Source organism: Salvia miltiorrhiza, chromosome 2, assembly GCF_028751815.1.
Source record: "Salvia miltiorrhiza cultivar Shanhuang (shh) chromosome 2, IMPLAD_Smil_shh, whole genome shotgun sequence".
In the NCBI taxonomy this organism is placed as follows: domain Eukaryota; kingdom Viridiplantae; phylum Streptophyta; class Magnoliopsida; order Lamiales; family Lamiaceae; genus Salvia; species Salvia miltiorrhiza.
In genome coordinates this window covers 3323169-3348181 of record NC_080388.1, presented here as the reverse complement: position 1 = coordinate 3348181, position 25013 = coordinate 3323169, and the positions used below count along the sequence as shown (strand labels likewise).

Sequence of the window (25013 nt, the reverse complement as noted above, 5' to 3'; positions counted from 1 at the left end):
AGTTCATTTTCTTATTATTATATCGCTTATAATAAAGTATATGTTATATAGTTTTCCGAGCAAAATTCCATCATATGATTCATTTTTTAATAAAACTTCACTAATTTAATTCAACTTCATTTCATTGAGTATAATTATTTCGACCTCATTATTTACACTATAGTAGTTCATTTCATTATTTACACTAATTTTATGAATGTGTAATTTTATTTTCTAAATTAATATATATGATTGAATATTTTTATTACGCATGATTGACAAACACATTATTTTCTAAATTAATATATATGATTGAGTATTTTTATTACGCATGATTGACAAAATTTCGTTGGTTACTTGTTTCCGGTCAACTGAGTTGCACTTGATTATCTTGATGAAGACAGAATGCGCTTACAATTGTAACAAAATAATTAACAACCGAAAATTCTTAAAACCTTCGTTCCTTCCCTAAAACATTTCTTCTCTTTGTGAATCAAGATGTGTGAATTACAATAACACCTACGTTAGTGTTGCTTTCGAGGAAGAACAAATTTCCAACAAGTTGAAGGAGGGAATATTTAATTGGGGAGAATGATTATTTTGGAGAACAAGTGTAGGAGAATATTTCTTTGAAAAACAATAACTAAAAATGGGAATTCTCGATGAAGAGTTAGACGGTGTTTGGCTAAGCATATTTTAAAGAGCTTATAAGATGTATAGTTTCTTAAGAGCTTATAAGTTCTCAAAGTGTTTTGGATAATTGAATTTATAAACTAGAGAAAGAATTTTTAGTTAGAGAGAGAAAATCGAAGAGAGATAAAATTAGAATGATATATGATGAAAATAAAAAAAACATAGTTGAGTTATTTTTGTAAAGTGAATGTTGCTTATAAGAAAATGAACTTATTTTTTGTGGAGCTTATAAGCTCTTAGAAACTATTTTTACAGCTTATAAGCTATTGAGAAACTTATTTGCCAAACACTTTAAAGGACTTATAAGCTCTTAAACAAACTGAACCAAGAATTCTCTTTCTTCGTCATCAATCGAATCACTGTTCGCGACCTACGATTATATTTTATCATCAATCCAACCCCCATTCACGATTTTTCCTTTTCTTATCAATGAATAGATCTCTTTACTTGTATGACTTAGATGTCTCGTATTTCTCGAAAAAGTGATTCAATTGATGGGATTTGGTATGAGATCGATGATATCAATGAGATTGATACTCAAATATTTCTTCTTAGAACGTAGTGATTTGACCCCATAAGCGGGACCAAGCATGCTTCCGTATAACCTGTTTTAAAGAGCTTACAATTTCAGCCAAGCACTCTCTTAATCATAGAGATAATCTGACGACCATTTCGCCAAGAAATTTCAACAAATCCAATCCTTAGTATCTCTTCTTCCACCTTTTATTTTCACTGCTGAAATTTGAGCATCCAACCACACTGATGATTTCTCCAATATCCAGAGGGATCACTTCCAAGTGGATCAATCTCTCAAGCCTAAGCTTCCTCAAAAATCTATGATAATGCTCAAGAATCTAAGGCGGAGAAACTTCCTAATCTTCCCATTAGAGCGATGTCTGCCAACAAAAACAAGATTCCTGTCAACTAAGACATTAATTCAAGTACCCTTCTCCAATCAATTCCAACAACCACCGTCCATGACAATGTGTGATTCAATCACATCTTCAGCTGCGTGAGCTGCAGATGTGAATTTGATCTGCTGCTTCTTTGCTACCTCCATCAATATTAATGTAGTAAAGCATGAGACAAAACTTAAAGTTCAATTTGCAGAATTATTGAAGCAACATAAAAACTACACAATTGAAGCATTTTAAATCATCATAACATAAAGATTAAATAAACAAATAAGCAATTGTAGTTTCCCCTTAATTTCTATTGAAATAATTCTTGACCTTCAAACACAACATAACACCTAACTAGAATAGAAGTCCTTTGGTACGAGTTTCTTAACCTTATCAACTAGAACGCTATCTCTACCTTCTCTTTTCATAGGTTCGATCAACATCGAATATACAGTTTTGTCAAGTGTGAATCCCCTTGAATCCATCTCTTCCAACAGTTGTATAGCATCATGCATCTTGTTCCTTTTGAGAAGACCTTGAACGAAAACATTGTATGTCACACTATTAGGCAAGCAACCGTTGTTTACCATTTGCGTCATCAAATCCTTAGCCACCTCCATTTGCCCTTCCTCACAAAGTGCACCGATAAGGATTGTATATGTTATGACACTAGGCAACAAACCTTTGGATGGAAGCTCATGGAACAGATCCTTAGCCTCCTCTATCTGGCCTTCTTTGAAAAGTGCAGCAATGAGAATATTATACGTTATGACGTCAGCCTGCAAACCTTTGGATGGAAGCTCATGGAACATATCCTTAGCCTCCGCTATATGCCCTTCTTTGCAAAGTGCACCAATGAGAATATTATACGTTATGACATCAGCCTGCAAACCTTTGGATGGAAGCTCATGGAACAGATTCTTAGCCTCCTCTATCTGGCCTTCTTTGCAACGTGAAGCAATGAGAATATTATACGTTATGACGTCAGGCTGCAAACCTTTGGATGGAAGCTCGTGGAACAGATCCTTAGCCTCCTCTATCTGCCCTTCTTTGCAATGTGCACCAATGAGAATGTTATATGTTATGACGCCAGGCTGCAAATCTTTATACGGAAGCTCGTCAAACAAATCCTTTGCATCTCCGATTTTGTTGTCGTTGCATAATCCCTCAATGAGAATATTATATGTTATGATGTCAGGCTGCAAACCTTTGGATGGAAGCTCGTCAAACAAATCCTTTGCTTCTCCGACTCTGTTGTCGTTGCACAATCCCTCAATGAGAGCATTGTATGCTACTATGTCTGGAATGAAGCCTTTATCTTCCATGGTATGCAACATTGAAAATGCTTCAGCAATATGATGAGCTCCACACAAACCATCCAACAAGATATTGTAAGTCTTGATATCCGGAGACACCTGTAGAGCTTCCATCTCTTTGAACAGCTTCAAGCCGTCTTCACACTTGCCTTCACAAAATAAGACATGCAGCATTATGTTATAAGAAACCACATTGCGCTCTAACCTTTTGGCGGGCATTATGGCGAAAAGACGTGAAACTTCATCGACTCGCCCTATTTTGGAATAGCCGTTCATCAAGCTATTGTAGCTGATGATATCGGGCTTGATTCCAGAGTTCACTGCCAATTGGAAAATGCGTCCGGCTTCATCCATATTCCCTTGCAAGCAATACCCATTAATCAATGCATTGTATGTGACAATGTTGGGGTGAACATCAATCACCTTCATGGATACCAACAAATGCTCGGCCTCTTCCACATTTCCATCTCTGCACCAAGCATCCACAAAGATATTACACGTCACCACATCTGGGCAGACAATCATCTTCTTGAAAATGTCTTCAGCCTCATCCTCTCTACGATGATTGCACAACCCCTCGATTATTGAATTATATGTCACAATATCGGGTGAAATCCCCTTATCACCCAAACTGGAGAAGAGTTGGAGAGCTTCGTCCACCTTTCCTTCCTTGCATAGACCATCAATGACTATGTTGTATGCATAGACATCGGGTTTGCAGTTCCCTTTTCCCTTTTCCAATGAGCAGAGCAACTCAATCGCCTGGAGAATATCCCCAGCTTTGCATAATCCATTAATTATAGTATTATACGTATATTTATCGGGCTCGCACAGTTGGTAAGCCGACAGCTTCCCCAACACTTTAGCTGCCTCTGGAATCCTTCCAACCAACAGAAGGCCCTTGATGAGAATGTTAAAGGTTACAACATCAGGCTCGTACCCACGCTTGAAAAAAAGGCCTAAGATCGCAAACCCAAAATCAGGTCTTTTCAGTCGGCAACAGCCATCAATCGCAATACTCAACGTGTAGTGATTTATAGGAATATCCCTCTTAAGCAATTTGTCGAACAGATCAAGGGCAAGAGAGTATTCTTTCATCTTCACCACAACACTCAACAGTTTATTGAAAAGCTTAACAGAAGGAAGCGGCTCCGTGCTTACCAGATTCCGATATAGATCGACGGCATCGTTGGGCTCACGCAGAGATCCAAAATCGAATCTGGGATAGGCGGAGAATTGTCTGATTTGGCAGCTGGCATTATCAAAATTAAAACTGGGTACAAGAAATGATTGATAATGTCGAGAAGCGATGGCAAAGGTGGAGAATTTAGATGAAGAATTCGACAAAATTCTACCCAGAAACATGGCGGCGGAGTTCGACCTCATTCTTGGGATAGTTTTGTAGCTGTGACCGCTGAAGTTGGAAGCTGAAGAATTGGGGAAGGTCGCTGTTGAAGATGGAGAGATAGGGTTTTGTGAGAAGAAGACTGAAAAACGAGTTTGGGGGAATTCGCAGTGCTAGCTGGGGAAGAAAGGCAAAGTAGATCTGGGCTTTTCGATTCATGGTGAGCCGTTGGATGTTGTTGATCAAATCTCAGCCGTTGATGGAGTAATCGCGTTTGAGGAGTCGCTGAAAAGCAAAAGCATTTTATCCAGTACTTTATTTTCTAAAATAATGATTATGATTATGACTTTTCATAATTAATATCCGAGTTTGGCTCAAATTAAAGCAACGTTTGCCAATAAGTAATCTTCTCTACAATAGAAAATGAGTTTGGCGTGGGTACCTAGAATTTCATCATTTATATTTTCTCAATTCTTTTTAATTATTATTTTTTTCACAAGTCACTGCCGAATTGAAATTTTATTGAGGAAAAAGAAGAAAAAACGAAAAAACAACAAAAATAAGAAAAAACCAAAGAAAAACCCGTTGAAGGCAAAAACAAACTAAAGGGCTTCGGAAAAACCTTAACGGCAAGGATTCTGAGAGAACAACACTGTGTAAGGAAAAAGAGACGTGTGAGGGAGAACAGCACTGTGTAAGGAAAAAGAGACGTGTGACGTGCAGGAGCTCCGAGCACGAGCCAGGCTGGTGCCCCTTGATAATCAGGCAAATTTTTTCACAAGTCACGTCTTCATTGATTAATATTTTGATTGAATTTGTCACGTCTTCAGGAAAAAGAGACGTGTGAGGTGCAAATTTACACATTTATTAAAAAAATAAAAAATTGTTAATATTTTGATTGAATTTGTAATTTACATAATAAATTACTAAAATTATAGGAATAATGTCATACGATGCGCACATTAATCATAACTTATTAATATACTATAAGACAATATATAATAATAAATCAACGAACACAAAATAAAAACATAAAAATAAATAAATAACTAAACTTGTAAAAATAATATCATATATGGTGCACAATGATCCATTATAGTACATTATATTATACGACAATAGGTAAAATGAAAATAAAAAAGTAAAATATTGAAGAGAAAAAAAAAACACAAATGAAAGAGGAAATGGAAAGGAAATAAAAAATAGTATTATCCTATAGTACATTGTATAATTATTATAAAATATTAGAGGAATATTGTGACATTGTTTAAAGGACTTTTTTAAAGAAAACGAAATAACATAGTAGGAGTATTACCTTAGCTATGATTTTTTATTTTTGTTAAAAAAAAATTGTTCGTAGATAAATGAATTTAATATAAAAAATTGCATGATTAATGAATTTAACATAAAAAATTGCATCTTAAAATCTGACCAGACACTCAATTTTAATCACAACTACTCATTTTTTGGAACCCTTTATCAACAAAAAACATATCTATCAACAATTTTATTAAAATATCTGTGTCGAACCCAAAATAGTATACTCTTAATGGACGATGATAGTATATGATTATGTCATAAAGAGTATTGCCCAATACAAGGGGCTCATGAGTAATGAATGTAAAATTGACCACTTTTATATACGACAACATTCAATTTGGCCTAGCTCGAACCCAAAGCCCGTAATCTAGTGAATTGGGCCCAAGAACTTTTTCGGGTTCAACCCAATTTAAAAATAGGCTACAAACCTTCAGAAGTTTTTGGCTAAGACTACTCTAACTTGAAAGTCTTATTAAAATTTAGTCTCGTGTTGGGGCCACTGTACCTCCGCGATACAATATCAAAGAAATTCTTTCAGAAAGAAGTTACACATGATTGATAAAATATATGAATGTGTAATTTTATTTTCTAAATTAATATATATGATTGAATATTTTTATTACGCATGATTGACAAACACATTATTTTCTAAATTAATATATATGATTGAGTATTTTTATTACGCATGATTGACAAAATTCGTTGGTTACTTGTTTCCGGTCAACTGAGCTGCACTTGATTATCTTGATGAAGACAGAATGTGCTTACAATTGTAACAAAAAAAAAATACTTAACAACCGAAAATTCTTAAAGCCATCGTTCCTTCCCTAAAACATTTCTTCTCTTTGTGAATCAAGATGTGTGAATTACAATAACACCTACGTTAGTGTTGCTTTCGAGGAAGAACAAATTTCCAACAAGTTCAAGGAGGGAATATTTGGGGAGAATGATTATTTTGGAGAACAAGTGTAGGAGAATATTTCTTTGATGAACTTTACAAAGAAAGGAATATATATATAACTTATTGATGAACTTGGCGGAAGAAAGCCATTCATACCAAATATAAAATTAAACATAGCAAAATTTACATTTTCATTTCCTTTACGACAATTGAAAAACAATAACTAAAAATGGGAATTCTCTACGAAGAGTTAGACGGCGTTTGGCTAAGCATATTTTAAAGAGCTTATAAGATGTACAGTTTCTTAAGAGCTTATAAGTTCTCAAAGTGTTTGGATAATTGAATTTATAAATTAGAGAAAGAATTTTTAGTTAGAGAGAGAAAATCGAAGAGAGATAAAATTAGAATGATATATGATGAAAATAAAAAAAATATAGTTGAGTTATTTTTGTAAAATGAATGTTGCTTATGAAAAAATGAACTTATTTTTTGTGGAGTTTATAAGCTCTTAGAAATTATTTTTATATTGAGAAACTTATTTTGCCAAATACTTTGAAGGAACTTATAAGCTCTTAAACAAACTGAACCAGGAATTCTCTTTCTTCGTCATCAATCGAATCACTGTTCGCGACCTAGGATTCTATTTTATCATCAATCCAACCCCCATTCACGATTTTTCCTTTTCTTATCAATGAATAGATCTCTTTACTTGTATGACTTAGATGTCTCGTATTTCTCGAAAAAGTGATTCAATTGATGGGATTTGGTATGAGATCGATGATATCGATGAGATTGATACTCAAATATTTCTTTTTAGAACGTAGTGATTTGATCCCATAAGCGGGACCAAGCATGCTTCCGTATAACCTGTTTTAAAGAGCTTACAATCTCAGCCAAACACTCTCTTAATCATAGAGATAATCTGACGACCATTTCGCCAAGAAATTTCAACAAATCCAATCCTTAGTATCTCTTCTTCCACCTTTTATTTTCACTGCTGAAATTTGAGATCCAGCCACACAGATGATTTCTCCAATATCCAGAGGGATCACTTCCAAGTGGATCAATCTCTCAAGCCTAAGCTTCCTCAAAAATCTATGATAATGCTCAAGAATCTAAGGCTGAGAAACTTCCTAATCTTCCCATTAGATCGATGTCTGCCAACAAAAACAAGATTCCTGTCAACTAAGACATTAATTCAAGTACCCTTCTCCAATCAATTCCAACAACCACCGTCCATGACAATGTGTGATTCAATCACATCTTCAGCTGCGTGAGCTGCAGATGTGAATTTGATCTGCTGCTTCTTTGCTACCTCCATCAATATTAGTGTTGGTTATCAAGTCGAGCAAGCCATCGGCCTTCCTCCAAGGTATTCAATCTGTTTCTTATCGAGAGCAGTTGAAAGGCGAGAATGGTGATTATTGTTCCATATTAATGTAGTAAAGCATGAGACAAAACTTAAAGTTCAATTTGCAGAATTATTGAAGCAACATCAAAACTACACAATTGAAGCATTTTAAATCATCATAACATAAAGATTAAAGGGTTAATTGCCGGAAAAACCATATACTTTTTCGATTTTTGCTTATTTCCCATGACAAAAAAAGTCTGAACAGAAATCCATGAATTGAAAACTTAATTGTAATTTTTCCCCGCGTCCATTTTTTCCCCAAATTGAATCCGAGGTGGCAATCGGATTTCCAGCGTGTCATCGCCGGGAATTGGAGTTTTGCGGCAATAGTGAAGCTTTTTTGAGTCCCGTCACCTCGACCTCCGGCGCCAGCAAACCAGTCAACGGTCGCCTTGCCCGAGCCTCGTGACTCCACGACGCCGGCGGCGATTGGCAGTTGGCACGACAATTAGTTTTGAGAGAACTGATTTAGATCCCAGCTCCCACCTCCGCCGCCCTCATCTCGCCTCCAACCTCCGCCCTCTCGCCTCGCCGCTTCCACACACCGCCTCCGCCCTCCCCTTTCCTCTTCCAGGTCGCTCGTCTCTATTCTCATTAATTAGGGCTCATTGCTTGACAAAGCAGGGGGAGGGAGACAGAACCAAATCTGCGGCGCTTCTTTCAGAAATTTGGGTAACTGATTCAGATCCCGGCTCCCACTTCCGCCGCCCTCGTCTCGCCTCCAACCTCTGCCCTCTCGCCTCGCCGCCTTCGCCCTCCCCTTTCCTCTTCCAGTTTGCCTCCAACCTCTGCCCGCCGCCTTCGCCTCTTTCAGAAATTTGGGTTACAGGCGGCGGCAATGTGGCTGCCTAGTCATCCGGCGATGTGGCTGCCTAGTCATCAATTTATTTTGACAGATGAAATGAATTATGCCACGTTGGATCGGAGCTCCATCGGAGATCGCCGGAAAATGGACGCGGGGGAAAATTACAATTAAGTTTTCAATTCATGGGGATTTCTGTTCAGACTTTTTTTGTCATGGGAAATAACCAAAAATCGAAAAAGTATATGGTTTTTCCGGCAATTAACCCAAGATTAAATAAACAAATAAGCAATTGTAGTTTCCCCTTAATTTCTATTGAAATAATTCTTGACCTTCAAACACAACATAACACCTACCTAGAATAGAAGTCCTTTGGTATGAATTTCTTAACCTTATCAACTAGAACGCTATCTCTACCTTCTCTTTTCATAGGTTCGATCAACATCGAATATGCAGTTTTGTCAAGTGTGAATCCCCTTGAATCCATCTCTTCCAACAGTTGTATAGCATCATGCATCTTGTTCCTTTTGAGAAGACCTTGAACGAAAACATTGTATGTCACACTATTAGGCAAGCAACCGTTGTTTACCATTTGCGTCATCAAATCCTTAGCCTCCTCTATTTGCCCTTCCTCACAAAGTGCACCGATAAGGATTGTATATGTTATGACACTAGGCAACAAACCTTTGGATGGAAGCTCATGGAACAGATCCTTAGCCTCCTCTATCTGGCCTTCTTTGCAACGTGAAGCAATGAGAATATTATACGTTATGACGTCAGGCTGCAAACCTTTGGATGGAAGCTCATGGAACAGATCCTTAGACTCCTCTATCTGGCCTTCTTTGCAAAGTGAAGCAATGAGAATATTATACGTTCTGACGTCAGGCTGCAAACCTTTGGATGGAAGCTCATGGAACATATCCTTAGCCTCCGCTATATGCCCTTCTTTGCAAAGTGCACCAATGAGAATATTATATGTTATGACATCAGGCTGCAAACCTTTGGATGGAAGCTCGTCAAACAAATCCTTTGCTTCTCCGACTCTGTTGTCGTTGCACAATCCCTCAATGAGAGCATTGTATGCTACTATGTCTGGAATGAAGCCTTTATCTTCCATGGTATGCAACATTGAAAATGCTTCAGCAATATGATGAGCTCCACACAAACCATCCAACAAGATATTGTAAGTCTTGATATCCGGAGACACTTGTAGAGCTTCCATCTCTTTGAACAGCTTCAAGCCGTCTTCACACTTGCCTTCACAAAATAAGGCATGCAGCATTATGTTATAAGAAACCACATTGCGCTCTAACCTTTTGGCGGGCATTATGGCGAAAAGACGTAAAACTTCATCGACTCGCCCCATTTTGGAATAGCCGTTCATCAATCTATTGTAGCTGATGATATTGGGCTTGATTCCAGAGTTCACTGCCAGTTGGAAAATGCGTCCGGCTTCATCCATTTTCCCTTGCAAGCAATACCCATTAATCAATGCATTGTATGTGACAATGTTGGGGTGAACATCAATCTCCTTCATAGATACCAACATATGCTCGGCTTCTTCCACCTTTCCATCTTTGCACCAAGCATCCACAAAGATATTACACGTCACCACATCTGGGCAGACAATCATCTTCTTAAAAATGTCCTCAGCCTCATCCTCTCTACGATGATTGCATAACCCGTCAACTATTGAATTATATGTCACAATATTGGGTGAAATCCCCTTATCACCCAAAGTGGAGAAGAGTTGGAGAGCTTCGTCCACCTTTCCTTCCTTGCATAGAGCATCAATGACTATGTTATACGCATAGACATCAGGTTGTTTGCAGCTCCCTTTTCCCTTTTCCAATAAGCAGAGCAACTCAATCGCTTGGAGAATATCCCCAGCTTTGCATAATCCATTAATTATAGTATTATACGTATATTCATTGGGCTCACATAAATGGAAGGCCGACAGCTTCCCCAACACTTTCGCTGCCTCTGGAATCCTTCCAACCAACAGAAGGCCTTTCACGAGAATGTTAAAGGTTACAACATCAGGCTCGTACCCACGCTTGAAAAAAATGCCTAAGATGGCAAACCCAAAATCAGGTCTTTTCAGTCGGCAACAGCCATCAATTGCAATACTCAACGTGTAGTGATTTACAGGAGCATTTCTCTTAAGCATTTCGTCGAACAGATGAAGGCCAAGAGAGTATTGTTTCATCTTCACCACAACACTCAACAATTTATTGAAAACAGTAACATATGGGCGTGGTTGAGTCCTCACCATCTCCCCAAATAGAGCGACGGCATCATTGGGCTCACGTATAGATCCAAAATCGAATCTGGGATAGGCGGAGAAGTATTTAATTTGGTGGGTGAGATTATCAAAATTGAATCTGGGTTTGACAAGAAACGAAGCAATGGGGAGAGTGGATGAATTGAATGAAGAATTGGAGATAATTCTTCCCAAAATCATGGCAGCGTGATTCCGCCACATTCTCACTGTATTTTTCTTTTTATGCGATAATTTTGCAGAAGGTTTCGAAGAGATGAGATGAATAAAAAATGTGTATGATGATAAGTGCAAAAGCAGATTAATTTGATTGAAAATAAACGAAGTGGGTGTTGTGTTAAATAGCCTTCCAAAGAAAAGCATAACTGAAAACAAAAAAATAGTTCAACTAATCTAAATAAAAGGCCGCTTCACAAAAAATCCTAAAGAATAGGACTTTACTAAACAGAAGTAAAGATAACTCCTAAATTCAAGTATTGTATATATTTTTTTTCGGAAATGCTAAATGGACACCGAGTGTCCAAGACACATGGACACTCGGTCAAAACCGGAGTTATAAAAGTAGTTCTATCCAATTCATTTTTGAATAAATTATATGACGTTTTGGAAAATACTTCCAAAGTTAACCTTATTAAATAGACTAATTTATTGATTTTGACAGTCATTTATTTCATATAATACTAGCTATCGCTCGGTTACCCGAACCCGAAATTGCCATATTTCACTAACCATTTCCGAACCGTTTTAGGAGTTCAGTTACCGCTCGGTTATTTGGGTATCCGAAATACCGATTTAAAAATTAAAATTCAAATAATTTGCTAGATAGGTTATTTGGGTATCCGAAATACCGATTTAAAAATTAAAATTCAAATAATTTGCTAGATAGAGAATTTGAACCCTGGTCTCCAAAAAATACATAAAGCAATTTATCCACTAGACTAAAGCTCATTTTTATAATTTAGATATATCATAATTTTATTTTAGCTAAGAATTGATTTTAAAAAAATTAATTAATGAATTAATAATTAAAATGTATGTAATATATATATTAAATAATTTATTAAATAATTTTTGGTTATTTCGATTATCAGGTTAACCGATACCCGAAATTTTTCTAAAAATTATACCCAAAACCGAGCCGATAACCAAAAAATTCGGTTATTGGATACCCAAACCCAAAAATTTCGATTCGATTAACGGATTATCCAAAACCCGATAACCAATTAAACAGTAATATAATACAAACGTTTATTATCCTCTTCTCACTACAAATTCTTAAACAAAGTTATCCAAATTTATCATTATCGAATTAATGATTAATTTAACATTGATTAAGGTTAATTTTGATAATTAAAAGATAATATTATTAACCTTTGTGTAATAGCTAGCACGACTTATACAATGAATAAGAGGGAGTAATTTATAACCTTATTAATTATCATAATAAATGTATATGTACACTTTTTGTTGTATTTTAACAAATACTTCCTCCATCCACAAAGAGTGTGGTGAAGTGGAGGCACATGGCTTAATAAAATAGTTGAAAGATGTGATTTTAGTGTTAAATGATAATATTGACCACCAAATTATAAAAGTGAGTATTTTGTTAATATTGAATGTGAATGAGGTTTAAAGTATAAAGAGAGTTTCTAAAAAATAAAAAAGACACAATGTTTATGGACAAACGAAAATAAATACTCCCTCCGTCCCACTCCAATAAGCATATTTTCCTTTTTGGGTTGTCCCACTCCAATAGGCTCATTTTCTTTTTTGGGTAAAAAAGTTGTACTTAATTGGTGTGGATCACACCACTTTACTACCACTTTCCTACTAAAAAATAAGTTTTCTTAATCTCCGTGCCCAAAAGAAATGAGCTTATTGGAATGGGACGGAGGGAATAATAAACACACAACCTTTGTGGGCGGATGAAGTATTAAATAAGGACAAATAAGAAAATGCCATAATTATACTCATAATTTTAAAATGAAACACTTATTAGAAAACAAGGAAAATATTAAAATAGGGAACTTAATAAAAAATGAAGGAAGGAAATCTTAGCTCTCACAAAGAAAAATGTAATAAATATTAGCTAAATGAATATAATCATACGATTAGTGATTTGATTAAATTAGTAAAAACTAGACTTGACCTCTATGTAAGCACGACAGTAATACGATATAAAGTGATATTTTCTTTTTAGAAATAAAAAAAATTAACTTAACAATAATTTGTTTTTTCTATTCTTAGATTTATTAAAAACCGATTTATATTTTGTAGTTTGACACACACACAAGAATGAGTTGGTATCTTTAAAAAAAAAACAGAATAAGTTGGCATCGAGAAGTTGTAATAAATAGTTGCCCTCATCATCAATACAGGCGTCCGTACCGTGCGGACGGATGTGACAAAAATCTTTCTATTCAACTTGTCAAGAAAATAAAAATGCAAAGAAACATGCCAAATTTGAAAGAAAATAAAAAGGAGATTTTTGTTTCATGAGATGCAGAGAGCTATTTCCTGATGGAGAGATAAATGCCAGAAATTATAGCAACTCCGGCGACTGTTACTCCAATAGAACTAAGTACCTTGCTCACTATCATTGTCTTTTTTTTCATCAATTGGCATGCTGAGAAGTTGCTTCACCTGAAACATTCAAGAGTGTAAAGTTAAATCGGGCCGATATATTTGAAATCACAGCGTGGAACGATCAATTAAGACGAGTAAGAACAGAGGGGCATTATTTAAGAAATCGCAATTTCTACTATGTAGAAAATGAACATCAAGTAGTGAATATGAAAGGACAAAGTAATCAACGAATGGCAGAAATTCTTTACCTCAACTACTTGTTTCCAATTCTTCTGGATTCCTGGTAAGTGGCCCTTTCCCACAACGGCTACCACCGAGTTATGTTTACGTGCTACTTTAAGTAACACGGCCGACATATATCTACATACGGCAATGTGGAATGAAAACAACCAAACACTCAATATTACAAGGTTAAGAAGCCTAGAATAGCATAGTGAATAATTAGAAAGTATAAGAATACTAACTGGTCGCGCTCATGGACGAGGGTTTCCGCGACAGTAGGAAACATCTTGCTCAGCTCCTGAATTGCTTGAGTTACGCTGTCAACATCGTCCTCGACCATTTCCTTCACCTACACAAAGGAAAAATAGACCTATTAACATCAGCAAAATTCACTTCTCCAGATACAATGCAGATAATATATGTCAAGTCTTATACAGTGAGTTAGTATACCATCTCGGTTAGATCTTCTGGGCTTGGGAAGAAAACTGCTAGCAACGGAAACGCGAACAAAAATATTGTCATGTGCCAAAGAGGCATCTTGGCCCATGTTCTCTGCAATGTAATCTACCAAAGAAGAGAAAACTAGGAACTGAAAAAGGCAGAAAAGAGCTTAAACAATACTAACAACGAAAACTTCAAATTTAATTAAGAGGAAAACATTATTGAAAAGAAAACTCAATAGCCAGAAACAGCTGTTCATAATGCACAAATAGTATGACTACGGAAGAAGAAACAGCAGCAACAAAGCTGGCAAATTTACGCAAATTGGCTTCTGTGTTACTTTACAATAGTAAAATGAGAAGAAAAGTACCTGAACAGGTCGATCACCCAGTATAACCTTGGCACCATATTTCATAGCTTCTTCATATGCCACTCGAAACTCTGCACCGGGCAGAACTTCAAGTTCACTAGCGACCTAGAAAAAGGCAGATTATGGAAAAACTATAAAGTCACCAGATTTATCTATTGTTTGTTGAAGAAGCCAAAACTAGAAGTTTCTCTAGTAAGTTAGCATAAACTGGAAAATAGAATCATGCCTTAGCAAGTAACCAGCTGCAGAGTATCCTAAAAATATTTTCCTTATTCTTCCACATGTCCACCATTTCTCCCATGGTCGGCACCTGAAAAACATGGCTTATTTGTGAATTTGAGTTGACCGTGAGCATATAAAGAACCATCATCATGTATTGAATAAGGTACTAGAAAGTCGGATTAGGGAAGCGTTCATAACAAGTCGAGATCATTAGTTGCTGTTCTGAAAGTCAAGTATGACCTCTTGTGGTTAGGTTAATTCTCAAAGTCCATTGAGCAACAAGAAAACAAGATTCTTTCTATTCAAGTCTAGCTGTCGATCTCACGGAGTATCGGTTTCAGTATCACCTGGCTTATAGGGCGTGAAACAAAGTTTACAAGAATTCATTTCATAATTATCTTCTCAAATCAATCATTAAATTCATAAAGGGTCTCTGACTTCTTTCACCTCAGATAAAGCTTGGGTCCTATACATGTACATCTTCAAGAAACCAAGCAAAAGCAGACTACGTGGTTCTAAAGTTATCATTTCATGATATATTTCTGACTAATCAAGAACACTAAACTAAATTAATTCTACAGAGAGAAAAAAAAATACAGATACAGGCCAACCTTGACGTTTTGAAGCGCGAGAATCCCAACACGACTAGAGCACAACTCCACAAAGACAACCTGCAATAGATACATAGCATTGCTATATTGGGGAGTGAAAAGGAAAATGGGGCATAATAATAATAGCAGAAGACCTAAAAGTACATTAATAAGGTATTTACTTTTCAGTATTTTTATCCTCTTTACTAGGATTTCTCAAGTCCTATCATTTCAATAGGATATTAATCGAGCAAAATTAGCTCAAATTACAGAAATTATCAAGGGCCTTGGGATATCCCAAGTTTCAATCCTTAACCTAAATACTGGATTAACATAATACTACTATATTTCAAAAGTAAACGCCCACAAATAGAAAAGAAAAGAGTAATTAAATCTATCAAAAGAAAAGCACCTGGGGTTTCAAGAATTCTATCACAGCCTGAACTTCTTGGCAAGATTCCTGAAAATGAAAGAGCAATTCACTTAAGCTATTCCGATTTAATAACCAATTTCTATCCGAACAATCCAACAAAATTCCCAGCAGTAATCAGAAGGAGAAAAACAGTTGGAAAATGGTAAAACGAGCAGCTTCAGATTTAGAAATCAAACTGTATAATCATGAAAATCTCAAAACAAATTCATCAAAATAACACCAAAATTACCGTAGAAACGTGGCAGGTTCCAACCAAATATACATCGCAGACGCCGCCATCCGCAGCCGACTCGCACGTGAGCACAGCCACATTCCTCGAGAGCTCCGGCGGCAGCACTCTCCTCTCATAACTCCTGGAGCTCTCACATTTCTTCGAGGGCGTCTCCAGCTTTTTCTCCCTTTTCCTGCTACGTTTGCTTCGGCAAACAATCTGACTGATTCCGGCGAGAGAGCGGCGAGAGGAGTGACTGATTTTCGGATAGGGGGCGGCGCCGGTGAAGAGAGGGACGAGGTGGTTGGCCGAATTGAATCCGTACATCCTTCCGCTACAGTCGAATTTGGGCGAAATTTTGAAATTAGGTTTTTTCCTACTTATATTTAAATACGGGCATCTATTCCTATTTTCGCAAAAAATGCTGACATTCGAAAAAAGTGCGCCAAAGTCTTAACTACTTTTATACTACCTCAAAAAATACCAACATTCGGAAAACACAAAATCTTGTGTGCAACCGGGTGTATGGTACACCCGGTTTGCACCCGACCCAGATCGCACAGCTTGACCCGATTTCCCTGAATTAATAAAAAATTAAAATATCATAAACTCCTCCTTAGGGATGGCAATGGATCCGGGACCCGGTCCAGGTCCGCGGATCCAGACCCTTTTTTCTAGATTTGGACCTTGTAAAATTTGGACCCGGCGGATCTGGACCACTCTCTAAAAAACCGGATCCGGATCTGGAGTAGAAGATATAAAACCCAGATCCGGTCCAGATCCGGATCTGGACCCGGTAATGTTAAAGATATAATATTTTTATTTTTTTAATTTTATCCAACCCTAAAACATAAACTTCTAACTTTAATTCATAATTTATATTTTAAAATTACAATGTAAATTCATGTAAATGATGTATGGCTAAAAAATGGTAAATATAACAGACCACACAACATAATTTATAGTAATATACTTATGTTTTTTTCCCTTTTCTAATGCGTTGTAGCAATTTGTAATGACTTAGGGTTAAGGCATAGTAGTAGAATAGAAGCATAATTATTTTCGCAAATATCTATGACTTATTTCTCATTATATCTTGTTCTTAATTTTTGTAGGATGTTAATGATGTCGAAAGTAGCTGCAATATGGAAGACATCTTTGAGGATTACAGAAATTGATCGTTTTAATATTATGATTATTATGTTCTCATTTTAGATTGTTTGGTTTTAAATGAATTATGATGTTCTTATTTATTTTGGATTGTTTAGTTTTAAATGGATTATGGTGTATTTTGTATTCTTGAATGATTGTTGAAACTTTAGACAATTGTTATGATTTTTATTTTAATGTTTAATTAGCTTAGAATTTATTTTTAAAAAAAATAATATGGATCCGGGTCTGGACCCGAGATCCTGTGGATCTCATGGATCTGGGTCTGGATCTCATTTTTTTGGATCCAATGAATCTGCACCGGATCTGGATCTAAGTAAAAAAACATGGATCTGGATCTGGACCAAGCAGGATCCGGTCCAGATCCGGCCCATTGCCATCCCTACTCCTCCTTCCTACATTCCTCAATTCTGCCATCCCAAATCTCAGGGCATCCGCTCGCGCCGTTCATTCCTCATCCTTCTCTTCTCACTTATGCGCACACAATCGAGGGCGAAAGTCGAGCCCTTTTGCGCTCTTGACGCCGGATGGTTGCAGAAGGGCTACCACCGTCGAATTCTCGGTCTTCTTGGCCGTGTCGAAGGCGGCCCTGATTTGTTGATGGCTTCTTTGTTTTGCACTTTGTGTTTGAGCAGAGCTTCCAGAATCTGCACACACATTTTAATTATAGAAGACAATGATGATTGAATCCATGGCATTCGCCTGACTGGACTCATGTCAGGTTGAAATCGAAGAGGTTCGCCTTCTCGATATCTGCCGCTAGAGACAGCAGCTCGTGGGTTAGGGTCAAGGTCGCAGCGGCTCCGAGAGATTGTCCTTGAGCAAAGTGGTAGCCGAGGGTGGCGATGCCGCCGGGAATCGAAAGTGGGCAGCGATTCTTGGGTGATTATATGTATATGGTTGGGGTCAAGGATTTTTGGCTGATTGATTATGAAGCAAGTAAGAACGTATTCTCCGCCGCCGCCTGTTCGACCAAATGCCTCTTAGAAACATATTCTCCTACCACATTATTTTAGATTCTTACTGCAAATTAAGTGATGTTGATAATGCATATCAAGTGTTCGATCAAATGCTGGAGAGGAACTCCGTTTCTTGGAACTTGATTATTAGTATGCTGTTGGATATAGTTCTTGAAGATGTGTTGTTGTGCAGCCAATCCTTCTATAGATGCTGCATTATGCAAGCAACGGCCTGGGATTCAACTTCCACATTAAACATAGAATTTGTATAATTTTGTCATTTATTAAATTAAATAATATCATTTTTAAATATATTAAAAGTGTCATTTACTAAGAAAAATAGAGTCATTTAAATATATTAAAAGTATTACTCCCTCCGTCCGCCAAAAGTATTCCACTTTGGCTGGGCACGGAGTTTAATAAAATTGGAGATGATGTTGATATAGTAGAGAAATGATCTCACCACTTTATGAGATGTGTGGTTGAGATTGAATTTGGGGTGAGTTTTTTTGTAAATAAAGAGTGTTATAAGGATAAAATATAAAGGTGGATGGTGGGACCATTACTTAAAAAGGAAAGGGGAATACTTTTTGCGGACGCCAAATATAGTAATTGTGGAATACTTTTGGGGGACGGATGGAGTATTTACTAATAAAATAGTGCTATTTAGATAAATTAAAAGTGTCATTTAAATATAAAAGTACTATTATTTATTAATACATATAGTCTTATTTTCTAATAAAAATAGTGTCATTTTTAATATATAAAAAATGTCATTTAATAAGAAAAATATGTCATTTACATATAGTAAAAGTGTTACTTACATATAAAAATAATGTCATTTAATTAAAAAAAATGTAATTTAAATCTTGTAGTGTCATTCAACTTCTTATAGTGTCATTTGAAATCTTAAAGTTTTATTTCGAAATCTTGTAGTGTCATTTGAATTCTTGTAGTGTCATTTGAATTCTTGTAGTGTCATTTTGAAATCTTAAAGCTTTATTTTAAAATATTGTAGTGTAATTCGAAATATCGTAGTGTCTTTTGAAATCTTGTAGTGTCATTGTAAATCTTAAAGTTTCATTTTTCAAAATGTCATAATGTCATTTCGAAATGACATAGTTTCATTTGAAATTTTATAATGTCATTTCGAAATGTTATAGTGTCATTCAACTTCTTGTAGTGTCTTCTCAAATGTTAAAGTATCATTTTAAATCTTGTAGTGTCATTCAACTTTTTGTAATATCATTTGAAATCTTAAAATTTCATTTCAAAATCTTGTAGTGTCATTTTGAAATCTTAAAGTAACCAGGGGGTTTAGCTCACCTGGCCACCGGGTCCTCACTTAAGTGATGAGACCTGGGTTCGATCCCCCTTGAGAGCGAATTTGGTGATTGGAGAGATAAGGTGGGCTTGGTGAATTCTTGGAGTGTTTGGAGAACTAATAATTGTTAACATCTAACATAACTTTATCCGATAAAAAAAAAATTGAAATCTAAAAGTTTCATTTCAAAATCTTGTAGTGTCATTCAAAGAAAAAGAAGAAAGATTTTAGTCTCATTCAAAATTGAAAAAAAAAGGAAAGAAACGCAAAAAAAAAAAAAATGAAAGATTATAGTTTCATTTGAAGCTGAAAACAAAAGAAACAAAATGATTAAAACTGAAAAGATTAAAAAAAAAAGAAGTGAAACTAAAAATAAAAACTGAAAAAAAGAAAAAGAAAGAAACACTGCAAAGAGGGGGGAAAATCGCTGGAAAAAAAAAAAAAAAGAGAGAGAGAGAGAGAGAGAGAGAAACTAAAAATAAAAACTGAAAAAAATAAAAAGAAAGAAACACTGCAAAGAGGGGGGAAAATCGCTGGAAAGAGGATTAAATCTCAGCTAAATCTTTAGATGTTAAATAAAGCGCGGATTTTGTATATATTATATGAATTCGGATTCGGGTCGCGGGAGATCCGGGTGCACCATGTACCCAGGTGAACACAAGAGTGCCTCTTCAGAAAAAGTGTGCCATTAATATCTGTTCAAAAAAATTTACTGTCATAATTTCCTTTTTTGTCGATTAATAAAACTCCTTCTGTCTCATTGATTGTATCATATTTTCCTTTTTGACTTTGACTCGTGGGAAGATGAAGATATACTCTAGAAGCTTCGATTTATCTTAAGGAAGAAATGGTTGTCTCATTGATATTGTCATGTTTCTATTTTTGGTAATAATTTTACACTACAAATAATATAGTCTCACACCTTTACATAATTTTACTACACTAATTTAACTATCTTTAATAACAGTACCCAAAATAAATGGGACAAGCCTAATGGAACGTAGCATTTACACAATTCCAATCACATTTAAAGTGAGACTGTTACTTCACTACTAATAAACATTTTATTAAAACATATGCCAAAAGTAACACTCTCTCCGTCCGCCAAGATTATGTCACAATTACTATATTGGGCGTCCGCCAAGATTATGTCACTTTCCTTTTATGGCAATGGTCTCACCATCCTCTTTAATATTTTATCATTACTAACACTCTTTATTTACAAAAAAAACCACTCAAAATTCAATCTCAACCACTGATCATCTCATAAAGTGGTGGGACCCTTTCTCCACTACATCAAAATCATCACCAATTTTATTAAATCCCGTGCCCAAGCAAATTGCCATAATCTTGGCGGACGGAGGGAGTATCACATGTTTAATGTGGACGGAGTAAGTAATAAATATCATTATTAATATCAATCCCCTACATTTGTAAGGGCTGGAAACAAGGTGATGAATCAACTGTAGATCTTGATGATCTAAGGGCTAAAAATGGTTCCTATTTTATATATAAAAAAAATGTGCTTTTATTCTAGGAACCATTTTCAGCCCTTAGATCATCAAGATCTACGGTTGATTCATCACCTTGTTTACAACCCTTACAAATGTAAGGGTTAGAATAAAAGCATATTTTTTTTATATAAAATAGGAACCATTTTCAGCCCTAAGATCATCAAGATCTACGGTTGATTTATCACCTTGTTGGATGAATTCATGTCCTGGGTATATATATATATATATAGGGGGCCGCTTCAATGAGACCCCCTAATTTTAGTGAGATCTAGGACACGATCTGGTGCGTTTATTTTATCAATCATATGACTGATATTGTATCTGGAGGGTGATTTTTTTTCGCAGGGTTCGAACAGAATATTTTAAATTTTATTATTCATCAGTATATACGGCCTTGTTCATCAGTATATATGTCTTATTCATTACGAATTTTTTAAATTTTATTTTTCATCAGTATATACATCTTGTTCATTAGATATACGTTTTGTTCATTAGTATTATATGTCTTATTCATTATACTCATGTTACACGAAAAATAGGGGGTCTCACTGGAGCGCGCCCCTATATATATATATATATACGGGAGAGTTAGAATAAAAATATATTTTTTTGTATAAAATAGAAACCATTTTCAGCCCTTAGATCATCAAGATCTACAGTTGATTCATCACCTTATTGGATGAATTCAGGTCTTGAGTTCGAATCCCAAAGGTGGCGAAAATTTTATTTTTCGCAATTCATACCTTTATGCATTGAATTCATACGTGTTCAATATAAAATTCATACATTTTAATGCGTTTTTATTTTATACAAAAAAATATGTTTTTATTTTAGTCCACCCCTATATATATAGATTGTTGACAATGTCTATAGGCACACAAAGTTTTACAAATAAATTCAACAAACACAAACGCATTCGTTAATTCCAATAGACATTTTTCAACCAATATGAACAACATTAGCTCTCGCTCGTTTTCTACCCGGAGCGTAGAGTATTTGTTCGTATAGATAGAAACTAAAAGAAATATAGGAGAGTTAGGTGAAAGCCTTGACGTTTGTTGAGGAATTATAAATATAATTAATACACAAGTATACCTCTCATTCGGAGGAGAATAACTTGTTTAGCTACTAATAGTAACTAGATCTACATACATAAATAAAAGAAACTTAAAATCTAAATAAGAAAACTGAAATATTACAAAGATAGGTTTTTAGAGAGGGAAAGCACTATGTTTTTCGAAGTGTGGATGTTTTCGAAATGTTCTCATCGTCGACGAGGTCAGAGACGCCGTGTTTTGAGGACTGGTGGTGGTGCAAGAACATTGGGGTGGGTCTGAAGGATCTCGCCACACGGTGCATGGGTGGATGTCGAAGGGTGCCACTGCGTCGTGTCGTGTCGTGTTGGTGTCTGTGACGTGAAGGAGGGCGATGAGGCGCGGGTTAAAATGCAAATAGTGAGGAGGACGGGGAAAGGATGGAGTGCCGAGACGGGGAAATATGGGTGGCGGTGGACTAGTATAGGTGTTTAAGGTAGGAAAAAAAGGGTGTGTTTCTTGTTCGGGCGGTGGTGGGAAGAGGAGGTGAAACAGCCAAAGTGGGGAGAGAGAAATATAAGGATTTTTCTCTTTTATGATGGGTCGGATCAATCGGATTCCAGTCGCCAACATATTGCTGAAATAGAAATTTTATTAAAAAAGAAAAAAACAGAAACAAGACCTATAAATTTATGAGAGCACAGACGCAACCTAAGGGACGGGTCACAAAGGATCCGTCTAAAAGCAAAACAAAATCAGACGAAAAACACCCGCAAGAAACCACGGGTAACCGAAAAATAAACAAACCAAGACTATGAGGAAAAATTTACGAGGCCATCCTCTTCCAAAGAATCTTCTTCATCCAACATATCTTCTCATCTTTCCACAGCCGACTTAGATCGAGCTATGTCACAAGAAGAATGAATCACAAAATTTAGCAAAATCGCACCTCCAGCCTGATCCTGTTGCACTTTATTCAAAAACTCTACCAGCAACAACGTGTCAGCGCCTTGCAAAATGGCCCCAGCAGCACGGCCCGTTGCTTTTTGGATCTTACTCATATCTAAAAACATACCATTCTTGATCATATATCGGAGCCGGTGCTTTATAGAGGAATCATAAACTCTCTCCTTCTTGGTAGCACCCTTCGGACGCCCTCGGCTGCGAGTCACGGGAGGATCCTCAATCACCGCATTTTCTGACGTCACACTTAAAGCCAGATGATGCCCGCTACAGTGCGTCGGGGAAATAGCCTCATTATCAATCTACGTATCAAGCACATCAGCAGCAGATGTCGAGTCTGAAGATGAGTGATCAATCGCCGAAGAAGGAGGCATCCCATCCGATGACTCACACTGCCCAGTGATAGACAAATTTGGGGAATGCCGACTCGACTCAGAAGCAGCAGCCGATTGCAGGACCTGGTGCAAAGAACCCGTGGTGGCATGAGTAGATACCGGAATATGCGAACGTAGCGTGACAATATCCTTATCCTCTCCATCGCCAGAATGGCGAAGGGGTTAGAAGTCACAGCGCCACCAACCGGAGCCGAATGCAAACTATTAGGGGATTTTGGCTCCTCCCCATCTGTAGTGTCTTTGGTAATGCCAGTGTCGGGGAGCACGACATCAACAACATTTTTTGGGGGGGGAATTTCACGACAAACAATCGAGCAGCCCATAGGCTTCCTGCCCCCCTCCCCTTCCCTCCATTCTTTCTTTTGTGATTTTGCTTGCCCAGATCGGCGGTCGGAGAAGAAGGCTCCATATCAGTACGATTCTTCCTGCAATCGTCAGTAGCATGGCCAACAACAGAGCAAATCCAACAGAAATATGAGAGATTTTCATATCTAAATTCTATTTCATAGACATCATCACCACATTTCACATACAAATAATCAAGAACCTCAGCTACAACATTCATTTCAACAAGCACACGAGCAAAATAACCAATAGAAGCTCTAGCAGAACAACCATCAATAATAATAAGAGTACCCACATGTCTAGCAATACCAGTACGAACCTCAGGATGCTAATACTCATGTGGAAGATTGAAGATATAAATCCAAACCTGAGCAAGCGTAGCCTTATTGGGATTGAATTTGGGAACACAAGCTTGGAGATGGAGAATTCCAGTGCGTAAGCGCCAAGAAGCCTTGGAGAAGACAATAGAATAATCCTCATGTGAAGAAAATTTCAAAGTGAAATAACCTTTCCCAAGAGGAATGACTCCCCAAGGGTTCGACGGCTTCCACATAAAGGTGAGCTCATTGTAAATATCAGCGACGAATCGGGGGGCATCGCCCTTGCGAAGAAATAATCGGCCATGCACAGCAAATTGGAACGAACGGACTTGTCTTTGATGGAAAGCCGGAGATAGGGTGAGGCAAGTCCGATCATCCTCCATCGAGGGCTTGAGGACAACGAAGTCGTGAGCCGGAAAGTCGGCAGACCGTCCCAACTACAACTTGAGCGTCTCAGCGAAGGATTTAACCGCTGGGGGAACACGTCCTTCATCAGGCGGCGGACGAACCCCAGAATCCTGGAGGATAATAGTAGAAGAACTGGAAGAATCGGGATGGGACGTCTGCCCAGCTCCCACAAGACCCGTCGGCGAAAGCATGGTGGTCTCTGGAAAAAGAATGTCGGTGGACTTTTCCAGAGGCAATCCGGCCATAGACCCAGCCGCATGGTACAACAAGGAAGCTGGCCCTTGAAGCTTATTCAAAACCGACGTGGTAGTCGGCTGATGCTGGAGAGCCCCAACATCCGGCGGCTGTCCTAAGTCACGAAGAATAATATTCCCGGCAAAAATATTTGACGATTGGTTGAGCGAATTGGGAATCAACGGGGTCTTACTACCATCAAACTAGAGAGAACTCAATGCAGAGATGTCGTCAATAGAAGAAACTGCGGCCATGGGGCCGAAAGAAACTAACGTAAGGGCCGAAACCCTAAAACCAGAGTGAGGCGGCACTAGCGCCA

At 37.0% G+C, this 25013-nt stretch overlaps 1 protein-coding gene and 1 pseudogene across 1 annotated transcript; both read right to left on the bottom strand.

Moving 5' to 3' along the window:
- Nucleotides 1-1844: 1844 nt before the first annotated feature.
- On the bottom strand, nucleotides 1845-11266 carry LOC131007843 (uncharacterized). The gene is made up of 3 exons (XM_057934757.1): nucleotides 9029-11266; nucleotides 4807-4873; nucleotides 1845-4408 (listed from the first exon to the last, which is right to left on the bottom strand). Exons 1-3 carry the CDS (start codon nucleotides 11155-11157, stop codon nucleotides 1925-1927), a joined length of 4680 nt encoding a protein of 1559 aa, XP_057790740.1. The 5' UTR covers nucleotides 11158-11266; the 3' UTR covers nucleotides 1845-1924.
- Nucleotides 11267-13261: 1995 nt separating this feature from the next.
- LOC131012664 (uncharacterized) lies at nucleotides 13262-16400 on the bottom strand (annotated as a pseudogene).
- Between the last annotated feature and the right edge of the window lie 8613 nt (nucleotides 16401-25013).